Source organism: Podarcis muralis, chromosome 5 (assembly GCF_964188315.1).
Source record: "Podarcis muralis chromosome 5, rPodMur119.hap1.1, whole genome shotgun sequence".
Taxonomy (NCBI): domain Eukaryota; kingdom Metazoa; phylum Chordata; class Lepidosauria; order Squamata; family Lacertidae; genus Podarcis; species Podarcis muralis.
The window spans coordinates 55,324,779-55,346,586 of record NC_135659.1 but is presented as its reverse complement, the minus strand read 5'-3'; the positions used below and the strand labels follow the sequence as shown (position 1 = coordinate 55,346,586).

At 43.1% G+C, this 21,808-nt stretch overlaps 1 protein-coding gene across 1 annotated transcript; it reads right to left on the bottom strand.

The window, feature by feature from the left end:
• Positions 1–2,156: 2,156 nt before the first annotated feature.
• MAPK13 (mitogen-activated protein kinase 13) lies at positions 2,157–21,404 on the bottom strand. The gene is made up of 12 exons (XM_028733985.2): positions 20,973–21,404; positions 16,062–16,191; positions 14,640–14,698; positions 14,049–14,157; positions 13,330–13,359; positions 10,295–10,342; positions 9,345–9,459; positions 8,136–8,207; positions 6,888–6,967; positions 6,145–6,223; positions 3,766–3,942; positions 2,157–2,468 (listed from the first exon to the last, which is right to left on the bottom strand). The coding sequence occupies exons 1-12, from the start codon at positions 21,089–21,091 to the stop codon at positions 2,389–2,391; spliced, it is 1,098 nt and encodes a 365-aa protein (XP_028589818.1). The 5' UTR covers positions 21,092–21,404; the 3' UTR covers positions 2,157–2,388.
• Positions 21,405–21,808: the final 404 nt, after the last annotated feature.

Genomic DNA, 21,808 nt, shown 5'->3' with positions numbered 1-21,808 from the left:
TCTGGCTGCATGGTGGTCCCACTCATACTACAACAAGCTGCAGATTCAAAAAGAGCAATCCTTCCCCACCCCCCAAAAAAGTCATTTTTTAAAAATAGGCTCCTGAATAGTCATCTGAGTTAGCCAGCAGTAAAGTAATATAGGGTACCCAACTTTTCATATTAATCATCCGACAATTCACTTCATTGCTGTCATAGCATTTAACTTTCACTGACAGCAGGGCTTTGCTGATGGACAGCAAATGGGAATAAGTGCTGGTTTAACAGCATGCCTATATAAAAGAGTGAAAAGGTACCACAACTTGCAGCATGAAACTAGGATTGGAAATAACAGTATATTGAACAATGGAAGAGGGAAATGCACATAAAAATGATTTTTGGAACGCTAAAAGCAACGGTGGCATTGCAGGCAAAAGCTATGTGGAATAAGCAGATAAAATGACTCAGTCAGATACTGACAGGAAACAGATGACATTTTCAAAACAAACACTCCTGCTTGCAAATGAGATGCCTCCTTTTATTGCCACATCAATTTGGCTTTCGGAAAGTCGCATATTTCCATTCCTTATGATGGGGTCTTCTGAACAATAGATAAGAATGGAATTTGTACAGTAAGTGCTCGATCTGACTGATGCTCTACTGCCAGTGTGTGTTGGCAGTACCAACACACTATGGCCATTCCTAATATTTCACTGCTGACCAAAGCCCATCCTGGTACAGAAAGCTGCTAGCACATTTTATTTTGTTTTATTGTGTGGTATTCTAAGGGTCACTTAGCCAGTGCAGGAACTTGAATGTTGTTGCAATTCAATCCCTATGTCCAGGGGCCATTCCGGAGGTAGAGGAGCTGGGAAGCCATCCTTAGTGATTGGTTGCAGTTCAATGCCTGTGTGTCAGGGGGCCATTCTCAGGGTAGAGGAATCGTGAGGCAAGCCTGTTCTGTTTTGGAAGTCACTGATGATCTGTTATGGTAGCTGGCTGTGGTCATTTCCATCCACCCCTTTAAAAGTATCTGTTAAAGCTCAGTTTCTCACATTGCATTAAGTTAGTAGAGGGAAGTAGGTAAGTTCTGACAAAAGATTGTGTGCTGGTTATGATGGGTCTGGAATGAAAGAGATTACAATCCCCCCTTTTTTCTGGGTTTCCATAATGTCCTTTTCCCCAGAATTCCCCACAGGTTGAATTCTCCAGAATTCTCTGCCACAGGTTACCTTTGTCTATGATTCCCAAAGCAAACCAATACTGGTTTGTTTTTCTTTCCTGAATACCCTATGTTTTTGTCCTGTCTAGCAAAGAAGGAAAATTTTCCCTAGAGTTTGCACCTCTCTTAGTTCCCATGAATAGGCAGCAATCGGAATCCAATGTGCATGGAAAAATCTAAGAGACTCAGGGCACTTCCAGACTTGCTTTTCTGCAGGTGGGATTTCGCCACATGCCATATAATTGCACAATTGAAGTGAATTTGGGCTCTTACATGATAAATCCACCCACCCCCCCAGAAGGAGGAGGAAATGGAAATGCAGTGGAAAGGCTGGGATACTAATTGCTAGATGCTCAAGATGTCAAGTATTAAACCTGGGACTTTCTGCATACAAAAGAGATGCTCTGCCACTGACCTGCCCTCCCCTAGTTCAGAATGGTCATAATGTAGTTAACACTTACAACATTATTTCTATGTTACGTTAGCACTTTAAAATGTTGACACATTGCGTTTAATAATGTGGCCTCATATCAGGCAAATGAGAATTGAGGTGTCCTAAATCAGAAATCACTTCCAGCTCCAAAATATTTCACCCGTATTCCTTGTGGTGCCCTCAAAGAAGTAGAAAAAAATTGTCACTATCTTACATAAGCCTTATTTTATTTCTAGAAACATTGGGATGGTTTCTACTAAGTCATAGTCAGAGTAGACCCATTGAAATCAATGAACCAGAGTTATCTGTGTCCATTAACTTCAGTGGTCTATTCTGAGTAGGACTAGCACTGAATACCACCCCTTGTCAGTTTTGCTGGAAGCTGCAGAGTTTCCAACGGGGAGTTGAGAAGACTCCAGAAGGTGTAATGAAAAAGAATAATGGAATGCACAGGTGCCTTTTTAATCAAGTGAATAACCAGTTACAGAATGCATAAGGAAAGAAAGAAATGTGCAACTCACCATTTATCACAAAGAGCTTTAATGAGAAGCATATTAACTTTTGGCACTGAAAGATGTTCCTGGTGCAGTTTTGGCCTTCCGGCTAAGCTGGAACTCCCCTTATACACTCATTGTCCTTGTGTTCTACGCACACAGGCTTTTCCATGCTGATTAACATTTTTTCTTTATTGGGGTCAAAATATTGATGTACATTTTCTCATAGGAAAGGTGTCTCAGCATCAGATAGGACAGAGCTTACAATGTCATACCGCTTCTCCTCTTGGAGTCCTTCCGTGCGATTGGACTGAATGACAGTATATCATTGTAAATATGCCCTTGAAAGAGAAGCAAAAGACATGTTTGCATTTGTGATCAATCTATGTACACCAAAACGTTTTAATGGTTACTTAGTGCATTACTTTACAACATAAAACTCTGTGATTCTCAGGGAAAGGTGACTATAAAAGGAACTCAGATGTATATAAGACTCTATAATGGGGCATTTTCATAAATCTTGAGGCCTGAGAACATGTGGAATGATGCATTTCAAAATTCTGCTTTAGAACAGGAAAAAAATTCATTTGAGTGTTATGAAAAGAGCTGCAAAGATGATAAAAGGCATAAAAGCATAGGTGAATGGAGTCAGGCATGTTCGGCATAGCAAATTCATTAAGGCTGCAATCCTGTTGGACATTTTCCAGTTTTCTGACCTACATGCTGAACACACTATGCCACAAGATGCCAAACAGGCATATCCAGCTCCCCATGGCCAGCACCCGCCCCCATGCCCTGGCTCAAATAATTTTAAAGTTCAATAGAATGCTGTAGAAAACTATTGTCTGATGTATATGAGAGACCCATTCTGTTTATGGCATGTAATCCCTTTTTGATATTCTTTGGTCTGTGTTATGTACTGAAGTTCTCACCCTGGGCCAGCAAGGGGATACTGTAGATAGTTTTCACTCAGGTCCACATATGCAAATAAGGGATTGAAAGTGACGTTCAGTGATTGGATAGTTACAGAAAATGGTTACTGTTGCATTCTAGTGGAGCTCTATATAAGTAGGCTGGCTGAACCCTTCAGTTCTGTTCTGTTCTGTTCTGTTCTGGCCTGTGAATAAACAAGAGCTGTTTGAAGAATCGCTGTGTCGTCTGATATGTTCACCCACAACTTAACAGTCTGGCTAGGTTGTTTATTTCCTGCTACTTGCCTTTTCTTTCTGTCTTCCCTTTCTAATTTGGAACTTGAATTTTGACTGTGTCCTTTGGACACAACAGCCCAAGGATCACTCTCCTCCCTCATGCCAAGCTGATTCCTCATACTACAACCTTAGGCCTAGAAGGACAAAAGGGTGGATGAGATGAATTCTGCCTCACAGTGATGAGGAGATGCAGTTGGCTGTCATTGTTGCCTGTGTCTGAAGCTAAGCAGAAACTTCGGAGGTTCCTCTTGTTTAAGGAGTCAGAGGCCCGTTGAAAGGCGGACATGAAATAAATGAGGGGGAGTCTGGCTTGCTGGACTTCCATGGCAGCTGGATGTCTCCAGATAGCATGTGAGGGTGGAGAAGGTGCCTACCTTTCCCCAAGAGACTTCTTGCACTCATGGTTGCAAAGCTATCGAGCTGAACTTACTTCTCCATTCATTGATCGAAAGCTTTTCGGCCTCTGTGGAGTCATCATAGGAGTGCTGCGCCTCTGTCTCTTCCTCGATGTCTCTGTATGGGTCAAAGTAAGCGTGAGCCAGAGCTTGGGTGGCCGTCAGACGCTTTCCCACATCCAGCTGCAACATTTTGTCAAGCAAGTCCACTGCTGCAAGAAAGGAGGGAAACGGGGCTAGGTAAATTAGGGCAATAATGTTTAAGACTAGGATGAGCCCGAGAGTAATGTGCTGAAAACCAAAAGGGATGCTTGGCCTCTGAGGCACTTTCCCATGGCTGACTGCATCAGCTCATCAGACAGAGCCAAAAATGGTTTTCATTATTATATTGAATCTCACCCCCCACTGAAGTAGCACAGAAGATGGTGGTCACATACATCACTGAAAGGAGAGAAAATGCATATTCCAAAAGAGGTAGCCCATCCATAGACTCACAGAAATGTAGAGTAGGAAGGGACCCCAGGAGTCCAGCCCCCTATAACACAGGAATCACAGCTAAAGAATCCCTGGCTGAGGGCCACCCAACCTCTGTTTAAAAGCTTCCAATGAAGGGAAGTCCACCACCTTCTGTTCCACGGTTGTACAACTCTTAACATTCAGAATCTCATTTCTTGTAATTTGAACCCCTTGGTTCAGGTCCTACCCCAGAGTAGAAAAAACAAGCTTGATGCCATTTCTACGTGACAGCCCTTCAGATATGACAACTTGCTTATCATATCTGCTCTCAGTCTTCTCTTCTTCAAAGTATTGCACAGTCCCAGACATACGTAGTTTCAGTGATGAAACTGCATCAGTCAGTCCTGCAAGAACTGTACCAGACCATTCTGAGATTTACAGCATCACCAAGTAGTTTGGCTCAAACAACCCCCACCCCACCCCCCAAAAAAATCATGCTTGCATTTTACTCCATATTTAATTTAGGTGAAGTGGGGTGATTTATTTATCTCCAACGCTGTGAGGCTGAGAGGCAGTGACTGGTTCACGGTCACTCAAAATTTGGAGAAGTGTGAGTATTGACAAATTGCTGTGTTTCAGTTAGTGTATTGTTTTGGAAAGTGAGGAGTAAGTAAGTTTGCCTCTAAACGCAAACAGAATAAATTTCTCCCCCATCTCTTCTGCTGACTATATCTGTGATCCACTGGATCATGTGTGATGTTTCTCCATGTGACCACATATCTGGGGAGTGTTGCATAATGGGATGGTGGTGGTGAGAGTTAAGGTAAATAATCAAAACGTTACAGCAGGGGGTTATTTCACATTTTAAATACCCTTTCAGCCTCACTCATCTCAAATTGTGCAGAAAAGAGGTAAACTGCACACAGAAAAAGACAGCTAAACTAGGCTTAGAAAACAGGAAGGCAGGAAACCCAGATGTTAACCAATCTGTCAAGACAGTTTCCTTCTCAGTTTTACTTCTCAGCCCGTTTTGGAAGCACAGTGCTTCTTCTCATCTGCAACCTACATAGAAGGAGTGGAGGGAATTCAACAAGGACGATTCACACACATCTCTTCCAGAGTTCAAAAGCTTCAGTTCACAGCTACGTACAAAAATATTTCCTTGTCTTGATATTATGGGAAGACTTCAATGTGGTGCTAAGCAGACTGCTTTGATGGTGCAAGCATTTCAGGTTGCCTGATGGAACAACCTGCCCTCTTCTCTCCCAGGTGCTGTTCCATGCAGTGGCGGAGGAAGGGGTGTGTGGTGGGTGCGGCCCGTCCCGGGTGCCATCCCTAAGAGGGAGTGACATCACCACGCTGCCCCCCGGGACACTCTCCACTCGCTGCACCCACCTGGGACGCTTGCCCTGCCCCCACGGGTGCACAGGGTGTGCATGCCAGAGCAGCTAGCTCCACCTCTGGTTCCAGAGGTTCTCATGATGTCACTCCATAGTCAATGGCAGTGAGTAGGTGAGGGGGGGAAGCCCTGCAGCACTAGTGAAAGTCCTTGTGCTGGCAGGGCCTGTTAGTAGAATCCTGCCCCCCAAATCATGACAGGAATACAATAAGATTTCTTTGTCGCACAGAGCAATTTGGAACAATCGCTAACTTGCATCTTGAAGGTGTAGCTTGCATGACATGGTCAGGCTGCTGAACTTCCCCATTCAACACAACTTTTGAAATTGCCAGAGCCCTGTCGTCCTTTGCATCCCACCACCCTATTTTAAGGGATTTCCCCCCCTTCATTTGTCATCATCATCAAAACACTACAGAAAATAATGATTACTCCAGCTCTCTGGAAGACACTGCAGAGTTGCATTGCCTCTGTTGTAAAAAAATGTTTGCTCGGCCAGCCTTACTAAAAGTGAAGTATTAAATGCAGGTTCTGTGGAGTCAGGGAAAATGTGTCTACTTACCCAAAGGATTAGCTTTGGGGAAAAGGAGAGATAAATCCATTTTAGGGATCTTGGGAAGCGACTGGATGTAGCTTTTTGCCTGAAAGAAACAAGACTTTCAGACAGGCATAAAAATGCCCCACAACCGGAAAGTGTAAGGAGCAATATTAAATAGTTTATATATTGTTGGGGAACCAAAGACTCACACATGCAGTCAGCTTTTAACTTGAGCAGTAGTTTACAATGGCCAACATATCTGTAAATAGGACACAGTAATAATTCTACCAGTTATTAACGCCTCCTCTATTTTGCTCTTAATTCCAGCAGCTCCCTTTATGCAATAATTGCCTGTTTATCTTTCCCTTCTTCAAGCAAGTAATTTGGTGCAGTTCTAAACATGCTTACGAGGGAGTAAGCCACACTGTACGTAGTGAGACTCTGAATAAAGATGCAAAGGGCTGCACTGTTAGGTAAACTTAAGCACAGAAATACAACGTGTTCTAAGTCACACAACAAATGATTAGCTCAAGGAGTTCTGGTTGCCAGTCTTTGTTTCACTGCATCCCAAACAGGTGTAGAGATCTTCCAATACAGCATTTTCGTCTTTGCATGTGTCTCCTGTAAGTTACTTTGCAACTATGAGAGCACAAAATCCAGTCCACATGGGGGCGAACAGAGCAAGCCCCACATTCTGAGGACCGTATGCCAATAGTGGGCGAGGCCAAGCACAAAAGTGAGAGAAGCGTCTGATGCAATTTTCTTACCGCTTTGTCTTCCAGCTTTTGCACAAATTCTTCTCCGGGGCTTCCTGTCACTTTCAAGATCTGAGTCAGCTGATCTAAATCTGGCAGGCTAAGTTAAGGCTTATTAAAACAAAGACTCAAACTTTGTAACTTAATGTCAAAGCATCTGCACAAATTACATTTATGTATCTATTTATTAATGCATTTCTATTTTCTTTCTCCATAGAGGTTCGCCTCCACCACCCTGATTTTATCCTTGCTAGACTAAGAGATGGTGAGACTTTCCCATTTACTGATCCATAGTGGTAACGGTGGCTACAGTCTACAACATTTGGGTAATATGTTGAGTTTCAGAGCCTCAACTTATATCTGAAATACCCAATTCCACACACACACACACACACACACACACCCGCATTATCGTGCATTATCTTTTGTACAATGGCTACTTTGGGGTGCTTACAGTGACACCAACAATAACAGTAATAGCACACAACTTTGGTTACAATGCTATATGCATTGTAAGCCCGACTGAACTCAATGAGACTACTCAGAAATGAGTGGACATGAATAGGATTGTGCTGCTTGCCTCCCTAAGGGAGGGAATTCCACTAATGTAGTGCCACCACCGAGAAGGCTCTGTCTCCCATCCCCACATAATCAGCTTCCTCCAGCGGTGGGATTCAGAGGAGCTGGAGGGGCAGTGGGGCATGTCCAGCTGACATGCGGGGAAGATTTCCTGCATATCAGCTGAGCAGCCCCACCAAGCCTCCCGATTGTGCGGAGACCCTCCCCAGAGCCTGAAGAGGACATTCTGTTCGCGCTCAGGGGAGGGTCACCTCATGAGCCAGAGAGGCAGCGGGGCTTTGTTGAGGCTGCTCAGGTGCGGGGAAGCAGCAGTGGTGGCTGCGCTACCCTGCATATCAGCTGTTAGAGGGAAGGCTGAGCAGCCTCAGCAAAGCCCCTCAACGCTTCTGGCTCATGAGACCTTCCCTGGAGGCCAAGGAGGATGTCCTTTTCAGGCTCTGCGACGGATCTTCTCGCAGGCCAGGAGAACTCTCCAGGGTGCTCCCCATTTCTGGGTCCCACTTCCAGGGTCCCGGCACTGTGTGTGTGCATGGTTGCGCTCAAATAGATTTCACGTAAATGGGGAGTTGCCTGTACCTCCTGCCACAAGGATTCCTATTTCCCATTATCCCATTCACCAAGAGTATCAGCCTCCATCACACCCTCAACCCACCCCTACAGGTCATAGTTAGAGAAGGATACAGTCTTTACCCTTAAACAGAGTTTTCCCAGTCAACATTTCTGCCATGATACAGCCAACAGACCAGATGTCCACTGTTGAGGAGAAGAAACACAGGAGGAGGAGACTGAATGGCTCAAAAAAAACCTTATTTTAAACAAGGGTTTAAAATAAATAAATAATTCCCCGCAACAATGTTTTGTATGTCCTATTCCTCCACTGGGGTCTTACTGAATATTTTCACTTCCTCTCTCTTGAAGGAGATAGTGGAGTGTGTGCAGGGACGATTGCAGACAATGACTAGTGCACATTAATGCAACACAAGTTTTTCTAATAGGGATAGCAGCAGAAACACCCGCGCTTATGTGCCATAACTCAGGCTAAGAAGCTACTCACTCTTGTTAGCTTCTCTCAGAATACAGTGCATAGCGGCACACAGTCAACCCCTGAGTTGTGCACGGGTTGTATTCCTGGCCTCTGCCTGCATCTGGGGAGCGCGAATGAACCCGCCTCTCCCCGTTATGGCCTTTTTATGGCCTGTTCCACTCTTTTTCTGCCCTCTTCCAGGTCCAGAACACTAGCTCATGGGCTATATAAGGGGAGAAAATCAGTTCAAGCTGCAATCCTATGCACATTTATTCAGGAATGTGCACCATTGGACAGAGTGGGGCTGACTTCTAAGTAAACATGTACAGTATTATTTATTATTTTATTTATTAAATTTGTATACTGCCCTATGCCCTCAGGGTGGTTCACAAGGTAATATAGGGTTGTGCTATCAGGTTTGTACACATTTTAAACAGATGCATCTTTGAACCAGAGGAGGCAGTGATTTTTTCCCTGGGGGTACGCGGGGGTACGCATACCCCCTAAGCATTTTGTGAATATAACGGGAGAAGAAACTGAAAAAAAATAAACAAATAGTTTCTTCTCTAGCATGGTAAATCATTAGTTCTGTTGCTACCCCTGATTTTTGTCCATTTACTGTATTTATTTTTCCTGATTTGAACTATAAAATGGTGATTTTCTTGAGTCAAAATGAGAGTACCCCCTAAACATTTTTTTAGGGGGGGAAGCACTGCGAGGAGGTATAAGGGAAATATATTGTACTTGTTTATCAGGTGGCATTATTATTACTGAAATCTTAAGAGCATGAAAAGCCGTCTAAGAACACCCACATTCTAATGAGAAAAGTTCCCCCAGCAGTCGAACAAGGAAATTATTTCACCCACCAGTCTGATTGTAATGCATCCAGTTCAGGATCACTTCTGGGGCTCTGTACCAGCGGGTCACAACATAGCCTGTCATCTCAGAGTCTGTATGCCTTGCCAAGCCGAAGTCCAATATCTACAGCACACACACACACAAATGGTGAGATATAATGAAGGAACCACAGAACAGACTCGCCACCCTTCAGGAAAGGGAAGACTTCTTCTTTTCTAGGACTATTCTGCATCACCAGAACACTCTGCAATATCACTTGGACACAAAGTCTGCACTAGAAGCAATGTATTCCTATTGATAACAAACATCTTCTCCATCACACATAAGAACTAACAGGATTTCTTTTTTAAGCTGGCAGCATAAAACCAGATCAAATACATTTCTGAAGAATCTTGCTGTGATATCTATATTCCAAATGGTTTTCAAACCTAGCTGATATGAATCCGGGGCATAGACCATGGTAAGTCCCTGTTACCATCCCAAAGCCATCTGTCAGTGAAAGAGAGTACCGATGATGGAGAATAATTTTAGGTGCCATTGTGCACTAAAACGGGGGGCTGAAATATTTTTGTGTATTTGCAATGTACTGTACTATTTTCTTCTTTATTATTTTATTTGTACATGATTTGCTGTGTTTTTCTTTTTCTAAGTTTTCTTGGTATATCTATGTTGATTATAAACCAATAAAGATTGAATATAAATGAAACTACATCAGAATCTCCCTGGATTTGCACACTGAACCTCTTGCTTCAAATTCAGCAGCATACATAAACAAATATTCAAAACTGGGTCTTTATCTAATCTGCAATTTTATATAATCTTTGGGGTAAGTTCCACTGAAATCAGTCAGATGTACTTCCAACTAACCACACATTTGACATGGTTGCTGATTCAGAAAAAGCGCCATTAAACCAATCTTACATGCTACATGCCTCTTACTTTTGAAAAGTATTCCTACCTTTAGTTCACAATCTTCATTGACTGCCAAATTACCAGGCTTCAGATCCTGCAAAACACAGAAAGGCCAGGAAATAAGCCTGCAAGTCAATGTGACAGACACCCGCAAACCCACCCAGCTTGGCACATGCAGATTTGCAACACCTCCATCCATCCATGCCACATGTTGGTCTCCCCATTGTCATGACTCTTGATTTTTGGGCTCAGGCAGAGTTTCCAGGCATGTTGGTGGCATCCCTTGTCTTTAAATAAAAATCAATGAATTAGGCACTTTTCAAAAATCATGATATAATGTTTCAGTTTACAATAGTCACAGCTTTTTCAGATCAGCGACAAAACCAAGAATAGCATGGGAAATGTCAGGTTGTGAAAAGTAAATAGACCCAACTGCCCCAACCCATCTCTCATTGTGTGCATGAAAAAAGAGATCTGACTTGTTGCAGCTGAATGTGAACACAGCAGCTATACGTACTGTGTATCCAGTTTCCTCCTGAGGTTCTTTTTTTAAAGTGTATGTATTGTGTTTTATGGGCTAACAAATGTAATGGAGCAATAACAGATTGCAGATAAGTTACCATACAATTAATGCAAGGTCAAGAGCACAGTGTAGATTACCATCAGGACAACAACAGCAAAGAAGGGAAAGCTAAAGAAGAAGAGAATCAGAGTGAAAGAAGAAAATACCATCAGCCAAGGTCAGTTATCCATAATTTACCATGAGTTCAAGGTGAAATAAATTAGGGTTTTTTTGCTAGAAGCGAATTCAATAAAACAATACCATATTTCTCTTGACTCTTTTGCTTTTCTTAATGTTTTCGTTTTACATGTTAATTTTTCCATCAAAGCAGTTGACCAGATTTCTTGGTAACAAACTTACAATAAATTCAAATGGGACTTTTTCCAATTATTTTGTTCATGTTAATGTAGCTGCTGTTGATAGTAAGATTATCAGTCTCTGGGCAAAAAAATTTTCTCATTGAATCATCAAAAATATTTAATGAGGCTAATTTGTGGGAAATGGTTTAGTGATTGTTGTGTTATCACTCTAGTTTTATTGAAGGCTTATGTCTAAAAAAGGTAGATCTCTGAACAGGACCACCTGATAAGAAATAAGTCCTCTTTTGGCCACATCTGAGATGGAAGAGTCGATCCTATTTAACTTTACAGGGGTCAGGTAGCAGCATAATGTTTGCTTTATAGAATTTTCTTACATATGAGCTGACGCAGATTTAAAAGGAAGTTTGTTGTTCCATTTTTCATGTTCTATGGAAACCTGTAAATCACTTTACATCCCTTTTCATATTTTCTGTGTTGTGTCTTTTCCCACTCCCTTCCCATGCTGAGCACCCTTTGGATATAGCAGCTGTTCCACCGTATGGGGGAAGCATATATCTGGTCTCTGGCCAAATGTGAGTATAGGTTTGTTCTATAGGGCTGCAAGCCTGTATGCACTGACCTAGAAGTTAGTCCCACTCTGCTCTGAGTAGACATGGAAAGGATTGTGCTGTAAAAAACTGTTTAACCCTTGAAAATATATACAGTGGTACCTCAGGTTAAGAACTTAATTCGTTTTGGAGGTCTGTTCTTAACCTGAAACTGTTCTTAACCTGAGACACCACTTTAGCTAATGGGGCCGCCGCGCCACCGCGGCACAATTTCTGTTCTCATCCTGAAGCAAAGTTCTTAACCCGAGGTACTATTTCTGGGTTAGCAGAGTCTGTAACCTAAAGCGTCTGTAACCCAAGGTACCTCTGTATAGAATTTAATAACGAAAAATATCTGTCTTGCTTTTTTTCAAGGATGAAAAACCTGTCCCTACACTCTCTTATTAATGTTCTCAGTAAATGCTCCCCAGATGTGGGACACATAGGTACTGCTGTGGTTTGGGGGAGGTAAAAGATTCTGTTCTACACCTAAAACTAGACAGGTATACAGCCTTGTTTAATGTGAACAGAATGCTCTCCCTCCCTCTAATTTAGGCCTGCTTTTGGGGATGTTCCCTTCAAAAATCGTTCTGTGTTGAAAGCTGGCGTCAGGATGTGGAAAAGGCTCTGCGTAGTGATGTATTTTCAAGTGATGTGCAATGCATTTTCCTCAGGCAGTTTCCGAAATATTTTTCGAGGGAGGAACTAGAGGCCCTCACAGCTCTGCGTCCAGGACTTGCCCTTGGAGTATGTGAGGTAAGAGCTGAAGAAAGTGCTGCTAAGTGGCAGAAAAATGCCACCCTGCAACAGAGCAGGGCAAAGCGAGCAACCTGCTTCAGGCAGCATAGTGGGAGGAGGTAAAAAAACAAGCCACGCCTGCTGCGGTTTCCTCTTCTTCACAACTCTTATAAAGGTGGAGGAACCTGGCCTTCTCTTTTATTTATTTTACAAATGTGCAAAGCACTTCACAGCCTGAAGCCATCAAAGCAAAACAATAAAATCATTCTGACAGATGTGCAATTAATATTCCATAAATGACTGGGTCACACCTTAGGGAAAGCCTCCTGAAACAACAGTGACCTCAGCAGGTGCCTAAATGTCACGAAGCTAAGTGCCTGTCTTATCTGGACTAGCAATTGATTCCAGTCAGCTGGAGCTGCAACACTAAAAGCCCAATTTCTAGTACAAGCAAAGATCAGCTCTGGGGCATGTGGTACACTTAGTAGTGCCCCATGTGAGGAGTGCAGTTGCAGTTGGAGTGAAGCAATCCCTTAGGCCACCCTAAGGCAGAATAGTGGCAGCTCAAATGTGGCCAGGCTGGATGATGGTATTGGCTCTGGGTTTATTGCAACGCACTGCTGGGGCAGAACCAGCAACTGGCATTTCCACATATCTAAGAGGCTTCTAGGGACAGAGGATAATGTCCCTGGTAGAGGCAGGCAGGTATCATTAGGTATCATTTGGTAGTCTTTGGCACTCGCTGGTGTTTTGAGCAAGAACATACATCAAAAGAGAATTTGAAAAGGTTGAGGGCAGAAAAGGTATCATGTGCAGGAGAATGCACTGTAAGTTGTAAGGGAAACAGCTTTAAAGAAAGTTAAGGGACACATACCCTGTGAATGATTCCAGCGGAATGAATATACTGCAATTAAAAAAGAGAAAACACACAAACGTCTGTTTGGTCATTTGTGAACAAGTATTTTCCCACCCAACCCCCAACAGTCAATCATCTGCCAGGATCTTGTGTAATGGAAAATGTCCCTTGCTGTACTCGTATAACAGTGATGGCCAACCAGTCGGTCTCCATAGGTCATTTGGACATCAGCCTTAACCAGCATGACCAGTGATCAGAGTCTGGAAGGATGGGAGTTGTAGCCCAGCAACATTTAGAGGGCCACAAGTTTTCCATCGCTGACTTACAATTTGGATGAGAATTAAGTTGCCCCCAGTGGCTCTGAGAAAAATCAAAGCAGTCTGCATAGTTTCTGCCAAACTGAAATGGTGAGCTAAAAAGCTAAGAAACTCAGCTGCTATATACTAGACTTCCACTAAGCCTCTTATAATCACACAATACTAACAACGTCTATGTCCTAAAAAACAATAACCCATGTACCTTATTCCACTTGCTAAGTTATCAGCTAGAACATGGGGAGACTGAAAGGTCATGAACTCTTATAATGAGCAGACTTGTAAAGGCATTCATTTTATAAATGTAGGAACTTGCGAGCTAGTTTGTCCAGTATATCAGAATCTACTTTTTAGACCAGAAGAGAGACATGAAGGAAAATTCAGCAGGATCAACTTCCTACTCTGTTTTTTCCAAACGCTTACCTTCAACCCTTTCAACACCTGGTAGATTAGATACTGAACCTTCTCTTCACTGAACTGATGTCCCATTATCTTTTGTAAATCTGTCCGCATGTACGGCATCACCAGGTAGCTAGAAGACAGTAAAACAATTCCCTGAATCTCAAAGGAAGACTGTCACTGACATACTAAGACATTGCATTTCTGAGAACTATCCTCTATTTCAGGATCAGAAATGGCAACATTGATCACAGTGAGAAAGACAGGAGTGCCACATATTCTATTTTTAATACTCCTTTAGTATTTTTAAAACATTAAGTGGTTTATATATGCTTTAAAATAAAATAAAGACAGCAATGAAGAAATAACATTCTGCGCCCAGAAAAAGCTGAATTCTGCAACTTGTATATAAACTATGGAAATTAGTACACATTGGCTTCTTTTCAGAGTATACACAAGCAATAGTTTAAATTCAGTCGCTGACTTCAGGAAGAATGGAATCAGGCTGAATTCAGCTGATTTTTGTAGTACCAGGCAACAGACTAACACACTGTACCAGAAGCAAATCCTACAGTAGAACGTTGCAGCATTTTATGGAAGGAAATACAAACTTACAAGTCTTGGAATCCATCAAAGGTCATAGCTGAAGTGAAGACATCAAGTAACCCAATGACCTGCAGTAAAAGGGGACACGGAATTTAATGTTATTAAGGACACACTGTAGAAGAGGAGTTCTGTGCCCCACCAGAAGCAAAGCCATGGTTCAATGGCAGTTCATGCATTGGGTGGAAACCCAGATTTTATACTATATGCTGTACAGTATTTATACAAGTCCCAAATCTAGGGACTAACGCCAGGAATAGTAAAGAATGTGTGTTTTCAGATGCTAGAATACTAATTCTGCAAAACTTGCAAAAGAGATTGGAACATGCCCAACAGCCAAAACTTTCCTGAAGCTGAGAAAACAGGAGTTACTCACATTATTAGAATTATCACCAGCATAGCTGATTGCCAATGTTTACCATTTTGGGAAACAGAGTATGAACTCGCACCCTGCCCGCACCAGAGTGTGAATTCTGAAGGAAAGCGGATTTTCATCTCTGCATTGTATGCAGTCCAGAAGTGGAATATTGCAATTTCCCTGTCCTCTTCATTTGGTATACAGTCGTTCCTTGGAAGCCAAATGGAATCTGTTCCAGAAGTCTGTTCGACTTCCAAAACATTTGACTTCCTGCAGCCAATCAGAAGCTGCGGAAGCCCCACCAGACTCTTCAGCTTCCAAAATAATGTTTGGAACACTCACTTCTGGGTTTGCAGCGTTCAGGAGCCAAAACATTTGACTGCTAGGGCGTTCATCAACCAAGGTACGACTGTACTAGAGATCCTAAGCAGATCTGAAGAAGAGTGCATTTAACTGGCACAGGCCATGCTCCTCTTTTTTGTCCACTTGAACTAAGTGCATCAGACATGTGGAAGAGAAGCAGGGAAAAAAGGGCTCGGGGTGGAGATTGATTAGATGTCACCTATCATCAGCTCTTGCTCTTTTACCATCATCATTGTCTATAAGGACTAGGGCATATCAGTTTATGAACCTCTGCATGAAGATTTTGCCAACTAGTAACGTGGTTAGTACAGCAGCAAAGTTTAATACAGGGATGAAGAACTTGTGGCTGTCCAGAGTTCCCTGTGAAGAGGGACTGGTGGTTAAACCACTCTTGAGAATTGTAGCTCTGGCTGGTGAATAGGGGACTCCTAACAACTCTCAGCACCCTTGAGAAACTACAGCTCCCAGAATTCTTTTGGGGAATCCATGACTGTCCAAAGCAGCATGATACTTCTTTACATGCATGGTGTGAATGTGGCTGAAATCTGGTGGGCATGCAAATTCTGACACTGCATACTTGGTCAGATTTTGTTTTGACTATCAAAACTTGGGTGGAGATAGATTCCAATATTCAATTCCATCTTCCATCCAGGGCTGTGCATGAAAGACATAGACAACTGTGTGTAAGCAAGCAAAGGGAAGGAGTTACTCACATTCTCATGCTGCATGTGCTTCAGCAGTGTCAGTTCACGATACGCTCGCTTGGCAAAGATCTCAGACTGGAATGGGCGGCAGAGCTTCTTGATTGCCACTTTCTCCCCTGTCTTCTTATCTATTGCTGAGCTGTGGCAAATAAGGCAGGAGAAATCCAGAAGGATATGAAGGTGGAGTGCTATGAGAGCTTCCGCATGTTTACTTGAAAGTATGGATGGGCAAATCCATCAGTACTGGTTTCTCATTTTCCCAGACTTAAGTTTAGTTCATTTCTTCAGTTCGGCATTAGTCTGAAATTTTGGTGGGTTTTTTTAAGTCCTCATAAAAATTCACCAGCAATTTAGTGGACATTTCTCATATTAAACACATTTTTGTAAGCCATTGCCACTATCACAAACTTTTATGCAAACAATTTTCTCTAATACATATTTTATTTTATTTTCACTAAAACATGCATTTTTGTACGCTTTCTTTGGTTAGAGGACCGCACTCTAAAATTTACAGAAGTGTGAATTTTGAAGAACAGCTGCATTTCAGCTTTGAGTATTACTGCAAGGAGTGTGGATTTTAAGTAGATTTGCATTATTATGCAAACCACATCAATTTTCTTCCCAATCTCTATAAAGTGGGTTTAGGATTGTGTGCCTGTATCTGTCAGCTGAGGATAACATTTAATGCATCTCAAAAGCTTATGCCACAATAAATCTGTAAGATGCCATGGGACACTTTTTCTGTTTTTAATATAACAAAGTAACACATCTTTGTCTCTGAAAGTTCATGTGCACATTGTATGTGCATTTTTATTGAAGTGTTTGTGTCCTCTGCTCTGGTTCTAATGTTTTTATTGTTATTCTGTATCTTTATTTATCATAATCATCATCTATTATCATTAACTTGGGATACAATTTTAAGAAAAAGACTGAAAAGTGTTTTTTAAACAAAGCAATATGTGAATGAGTATGGGAAAAAGAGATGTTCCAACAATGTTCCATGTCAACTAATTAGTAAGGTAAAGGGACCCCTGACCATTAGGTCCAGTCGTGACCGACTAAGGGGTTGCAGCGCTCATCTCGCTTTATTGGCTGAGGGAGCCGGCATACAGCTTCCAGGTCATGTGGCCAGCATGACTAAACCACTTCTGGCGAACCAGAGCAGCGCACGGAAACACCGTTTACCTTCCCGCCGGAGCGGTACCTATTTATCTACTTGCACTTTGACGTGCTTTCGAACTGCTAGGAAGGCAGGAGCAGGGACCGAGCAACGGGAGCTCACCCCGTCGCAGGGATTCGAACTTCCGACCTTCTGATCGGCAAGTCCTAGGCTCTGTGGTTTAACCCACAGCGCCACCCGCGTCCCTATGTCAGCTAATTATTGTCCCCCAAATGCAGGAAGGATTCAATCAGCCAATGAGCCAGTCGTGCTCTATCCCATGCAATAAACTCATTCTTCATTTAATAAACCATTCCTGAAGGCTGATGTCATACTTTTCGCAATCTTGCAGCTAAGTGCTAGAGTAAAGTCACTTGGTTGAGGCTACAGTTCCATAACCACTGCTGCCAGTCCATCCCCCAAAAGATACTCCAGAGCGAGGCAAGGGACGGGGTGTGATCCTCTCCAGAATAAGGTGGCCTGGGAGTTGTGCTATTTCATTCAGTTTGGATTGCTCAGCCCTCACAGTAGAAATGCTACTTGGGACTCATCCATTTTGTACTCAGCAATCCTCATGTCTAAGTAGACTTGGAACCTGAGTTACAAAGGTTTTAATATCACTCCCTTTTAATTTTTAATCAGCACAGACAATCGCCTATAAGCAATCTGAGTCTATACATTCAATGCTTTTTTGTGTGTATGCAGCCTGTAGAATTGTCCTGTGCCTGCAAAATATCGCACCAGACGTTGCTCAGAGCAAGTCAGCACACGATTACTAGGTTATCATGTGGCAATTGCTATCGTTATGTAAATACCATGAATCCACCCTTGGTTATAGCCTGCTTATTAACCAGCACAGCAGAAATGCAAAAATACCACACACAAATTCATTCCACCTGATGAGTATATGTGATAAAGGGATGGCTGTCCTTTGCAGGCATTTTTGGGCTCTAGGAAGTTGTAGCAGCAGCTGAGCTCCAAGAAATCTGTCCCTTTCAGCAGCCTGCTCTGACATTTTAAACATGTTCTGCCTCTGCTGTCAAAGCCATTGTGCCTTTGGATGCCAGCTGCTTTGAGAGAGTGCTCTTGTGTTTGGTCCTGCATGTGGTTTCACCACAGGCATCTGGTCGGCCACTGTGACAACAGGATGCTAGGCTACATGGGCCATTGGGATTGGAATGGCCTGATCCAGCAGACACATCTTGTATTCCTTTTAGTGCCTAAACCTTTTCAGTCTCATTTTTTTTAAAAAAATCCCTTCCCCAATTTGCTGATGGCAACAATATTGTTGTGAGTTTGGGGGCTAGCCTACATGATGTCTGAGTCCCTTGTGATTCTTGGGGTCCTGGATCCAGCAAGGCTTAAAAACTTAATGGAGGATTTATGTCTCAGGACCCATTCAAGGGTATGGGAGGTACGCTTGCCTTGAAGCCACCACCAAATCTGGCTCCCTAACCTGCACGATGCATATTTCCAAACATGTACAGTGGTACCTCGGGTTACAAACACCTCGGGTTACAAACGCTTCGGGTTACAAACTCCGCTAACCCGGAAGCAGTACCTCGGGTTATGAACTTTGCCCCAGGATGAGAACGGAAATTGTGCACCAGCAGCACAGCAGCAGCGGGAGGCCCCATTAGTGAAAGTGCACCTCAGGTTAAGAAAGGTTTCAGGTTAAGAACGGACCTTTGGAACTAATTAAGTTTGTAACGCGAGGTACCACTGTATTTGTTTTATATTTTTCTATATGCTCTGGCTATCTTATGTGCCCACCTTTTAAATAAGTAACATGGAAAGAGTCTGACTTTACACCATTCTTTACTGACTGCAAGTTCTGTCCTGCTTGAAGTTCTGGGGGTAAATCATCATAAAATGCCTGCATTCTAATTGTCTGGCATGGTTTTTAATATGCTCCCTACCATTAGGCAAAGTGAGGCAGTTGCCTCAAATGACAAAGGGTCAAGGGCAGCAGCTCAAAAATGCATGCATAAACTAGTAGTATATATATATTCATATACATACACATGAACATACATAAGCATATACATAAGACTGTAAGAAGAGTCTATTGCATCAGGCCAGTGGCTCATCTTGTCCTGTATGATGTTCTCACAGTAGCCAGCAAGATGCCTCTGACAGTGGAGGGAGAACAGAGCCATAAAGGTTAGTAGCCACTGATGACTTTATCCTCCATAAATTTGTCTAATCCTCTTTTAGAGTCATCTAACTGCCCTGAAACAAATATTCAGTCCCCCCCCCCCCCCCGCAATTTAATCTTTATCGGTTTTAAATATTGCATCCGCTCACTACAAAAAAACAAAAAACAAAAAACAAAACATATCAAATACAAAGAAAACGTTACATATAAAATAAAGTTCTTCCATACGTTGAGACTTCCGTCTTCCTTGGCATGGGTCCTTCGTTTCCTTGTTGACTGCAGATTGTATCACATTTAGCTTATAAATTATCTATAATCTTTGTAGCATATGACATTGCAAAAGTTAATCAAAACATGTCAAAGATTTCATATGTGAACAATGTTCTTTTAAATATAATCTGTATATATCCCATTCTTTGTTAAACTTTTGGTTTGTCTGGTTCCTAATTTTTCCTGTCATCTTTGCCAATTCTACACAGTCAAATAATTTCGCCAGTGTGGTGTAGTGGTTAAGAGCGGTAGTCTCATAATCTGGGGAACCGGGTTCGTGTCTCCGCTCCTCCACATGCAGCTGCTGGGTGACCTTGGGCCAGTCACACTTCTTTGAAGCCTCTCAGCCTCACTCACCTCACAGAGTGTTTGTTGTGGGGGAGGAAGGGAAAGGAGAATGTTAGCCGCTTTGAGACTCCTTAAAGGGAGTGAAAGGCGGGATATCAAATCCAAACTCTTCTTCTTCTTCTTCGCCTGCCATTCCATTTTAGTTGGTAGTTTTGGCCCTGTCTCAGTTCTTTGGTATTTGGAATGGGTGGCATATTTTTGGTCATATAAGAATTTGAGGTGAGTGGCCTAGCAACGTAGATCAGCCTTTGATAACTGGGTTCCCTCTAGCACTTTTGGGCTACAACTCCCATCATTCCTAGCCACTGGGCAGCATGTGTGTTGCTGTCCAAAGTATCTGGAAAACAACCAGTCGCTGTATAGGCTGATGTAGGTTACATTTGGTCGACTATATTTGGTCTACTTCCTGGTCTGAAATAAAACTTGCCAGTTCTGTGTCTGCTCAGGGGCTCTATGCACCTTGACGGTGGTGCTGGGTGGGTAAGTGGGCACCATTTGCTGTTTCCCCTCAGGCAGCAAAATGTATTTGGTCATTGGCTATGCATCCCTACTGGCAAAGCTGCTGGCAGCCTAGATGCCTGTCTGTACCTGCCATATCGGAAACATCTTCCTCCGATGTGGAAACTCAGTGTTTGCGCTGGTGCTTTATGAACCAAGGCACGAAACAGCTGAAATATTCACAACAAGGGGCCTTGCAGGAAGTGAAGCAATGGAACATTAAGCAGCCTTCCCCACATGTCTAGCTCGTTAGAGCTGATCTGTTGACACTTGGAATGACGCAGGCTATGGCCGGAAGGAAGCAAGGCACCTTTACCAAAATGCAAATTGCTTTCACTCCATAATGGAGGAGAGTGAAGGACCTCCTCTTGACTCCTCCCAAGAATCCAGGCTTCCAGTGTCCTGTACCCCAGTCTCTCTCCCTCTTCCACCCCACCCCCTGCCGCCATCTGCCAAGGGCCCTGGGATCCATAAAAAAGCCACTCACCAGACAGAGCCATAAGCTCCAGAGCCCACGGGGCTGAGAGAAGTATATCTCCTAGGAAGCTCCCAGACGGTCTTGTTTATTTCTTGCTTGTAGAAGCCTCTTCTCCTGGGGAAGCTCATCTCCTGTGTGTCTGGAGTGGAACCCTCCAGTGCTCAGGGCCCCCAAGAGGAGATTGAGAGCCAAATCCGGAATCTCCCCACCTTGAAAGCTCCTCTAGGAAAAGGAATACCTGTGGGTTTCCGTCTCAGCTGCTATTGTTGTGCTCAACGAGCCACATTTCCCTCCTCCTCTGCCCACACACCAGCCCAGGAAGGAGGCATCAGGTTTCAAATTAGACACACCTCTTTCCCGGTACTTTCAGAGGACTCACCTTTTCTACCTTAAAGGTAGCCAGCAGCAAAGACAACAACCATTTTTGGCTATTAGGTTTTTACTGCTACAATTAAACACTTCCCTCGTGTCCCTGATTGCCAGTTTCCATAAAGGGTAAAAGGGAGGGAGAGAAAGAGCTAGACAAGGCATGGTGTAGATTAGACTTTGTCCTTGGCTGGAAAATTATTGATGCAAAGGAATAATCAGATCTTAGAACAGCCGTCAAACTTCCAGCTGCTTGACTCCAGCTGCCATTTACATAAAATGGAGGGGGGGCGTGTATTTCTTAACTGCCCTTCACAATAAGAGCACAGAGTGGGTTACAACAATAAAATGAACACTTAAAGGTAAAGGTAAAGGTATCCCTGCCCGTACGGGCCAGTCTTGCCAGACTCTGGGGTTGTGCGCCCATCTCACGAGGCCGGGGGCCAGCACTGTCCAGAGACACTTCCGGGTCACGTGGC

Excerpts from the sequence above, each read along its gene's own strand:
- MAPK13 (XM_028733985.2), bottom strand. The coding sequence starts at position 21,091 with ATGAGCTTCCCCAGGAGAAGAGGCTTCTACAAGCAAGAAATAAACAAG. Across the intron at positions 10,343-13,329 it reads CCGCTGGAATCATTCACAGG|GATCTGAAGCCTGGTAATTT; the intron begins GTATGTGTCCCT and ends TGTGTTTTGCAG. Across the intron at positions 3,943-6,144 it reads CCCCAAAGCTAATCCTTTGG|CAGTGGACTTGCTTGACAAA; the intron begins GTAAGTAGACAC and ends CCTTTCTTGCAG.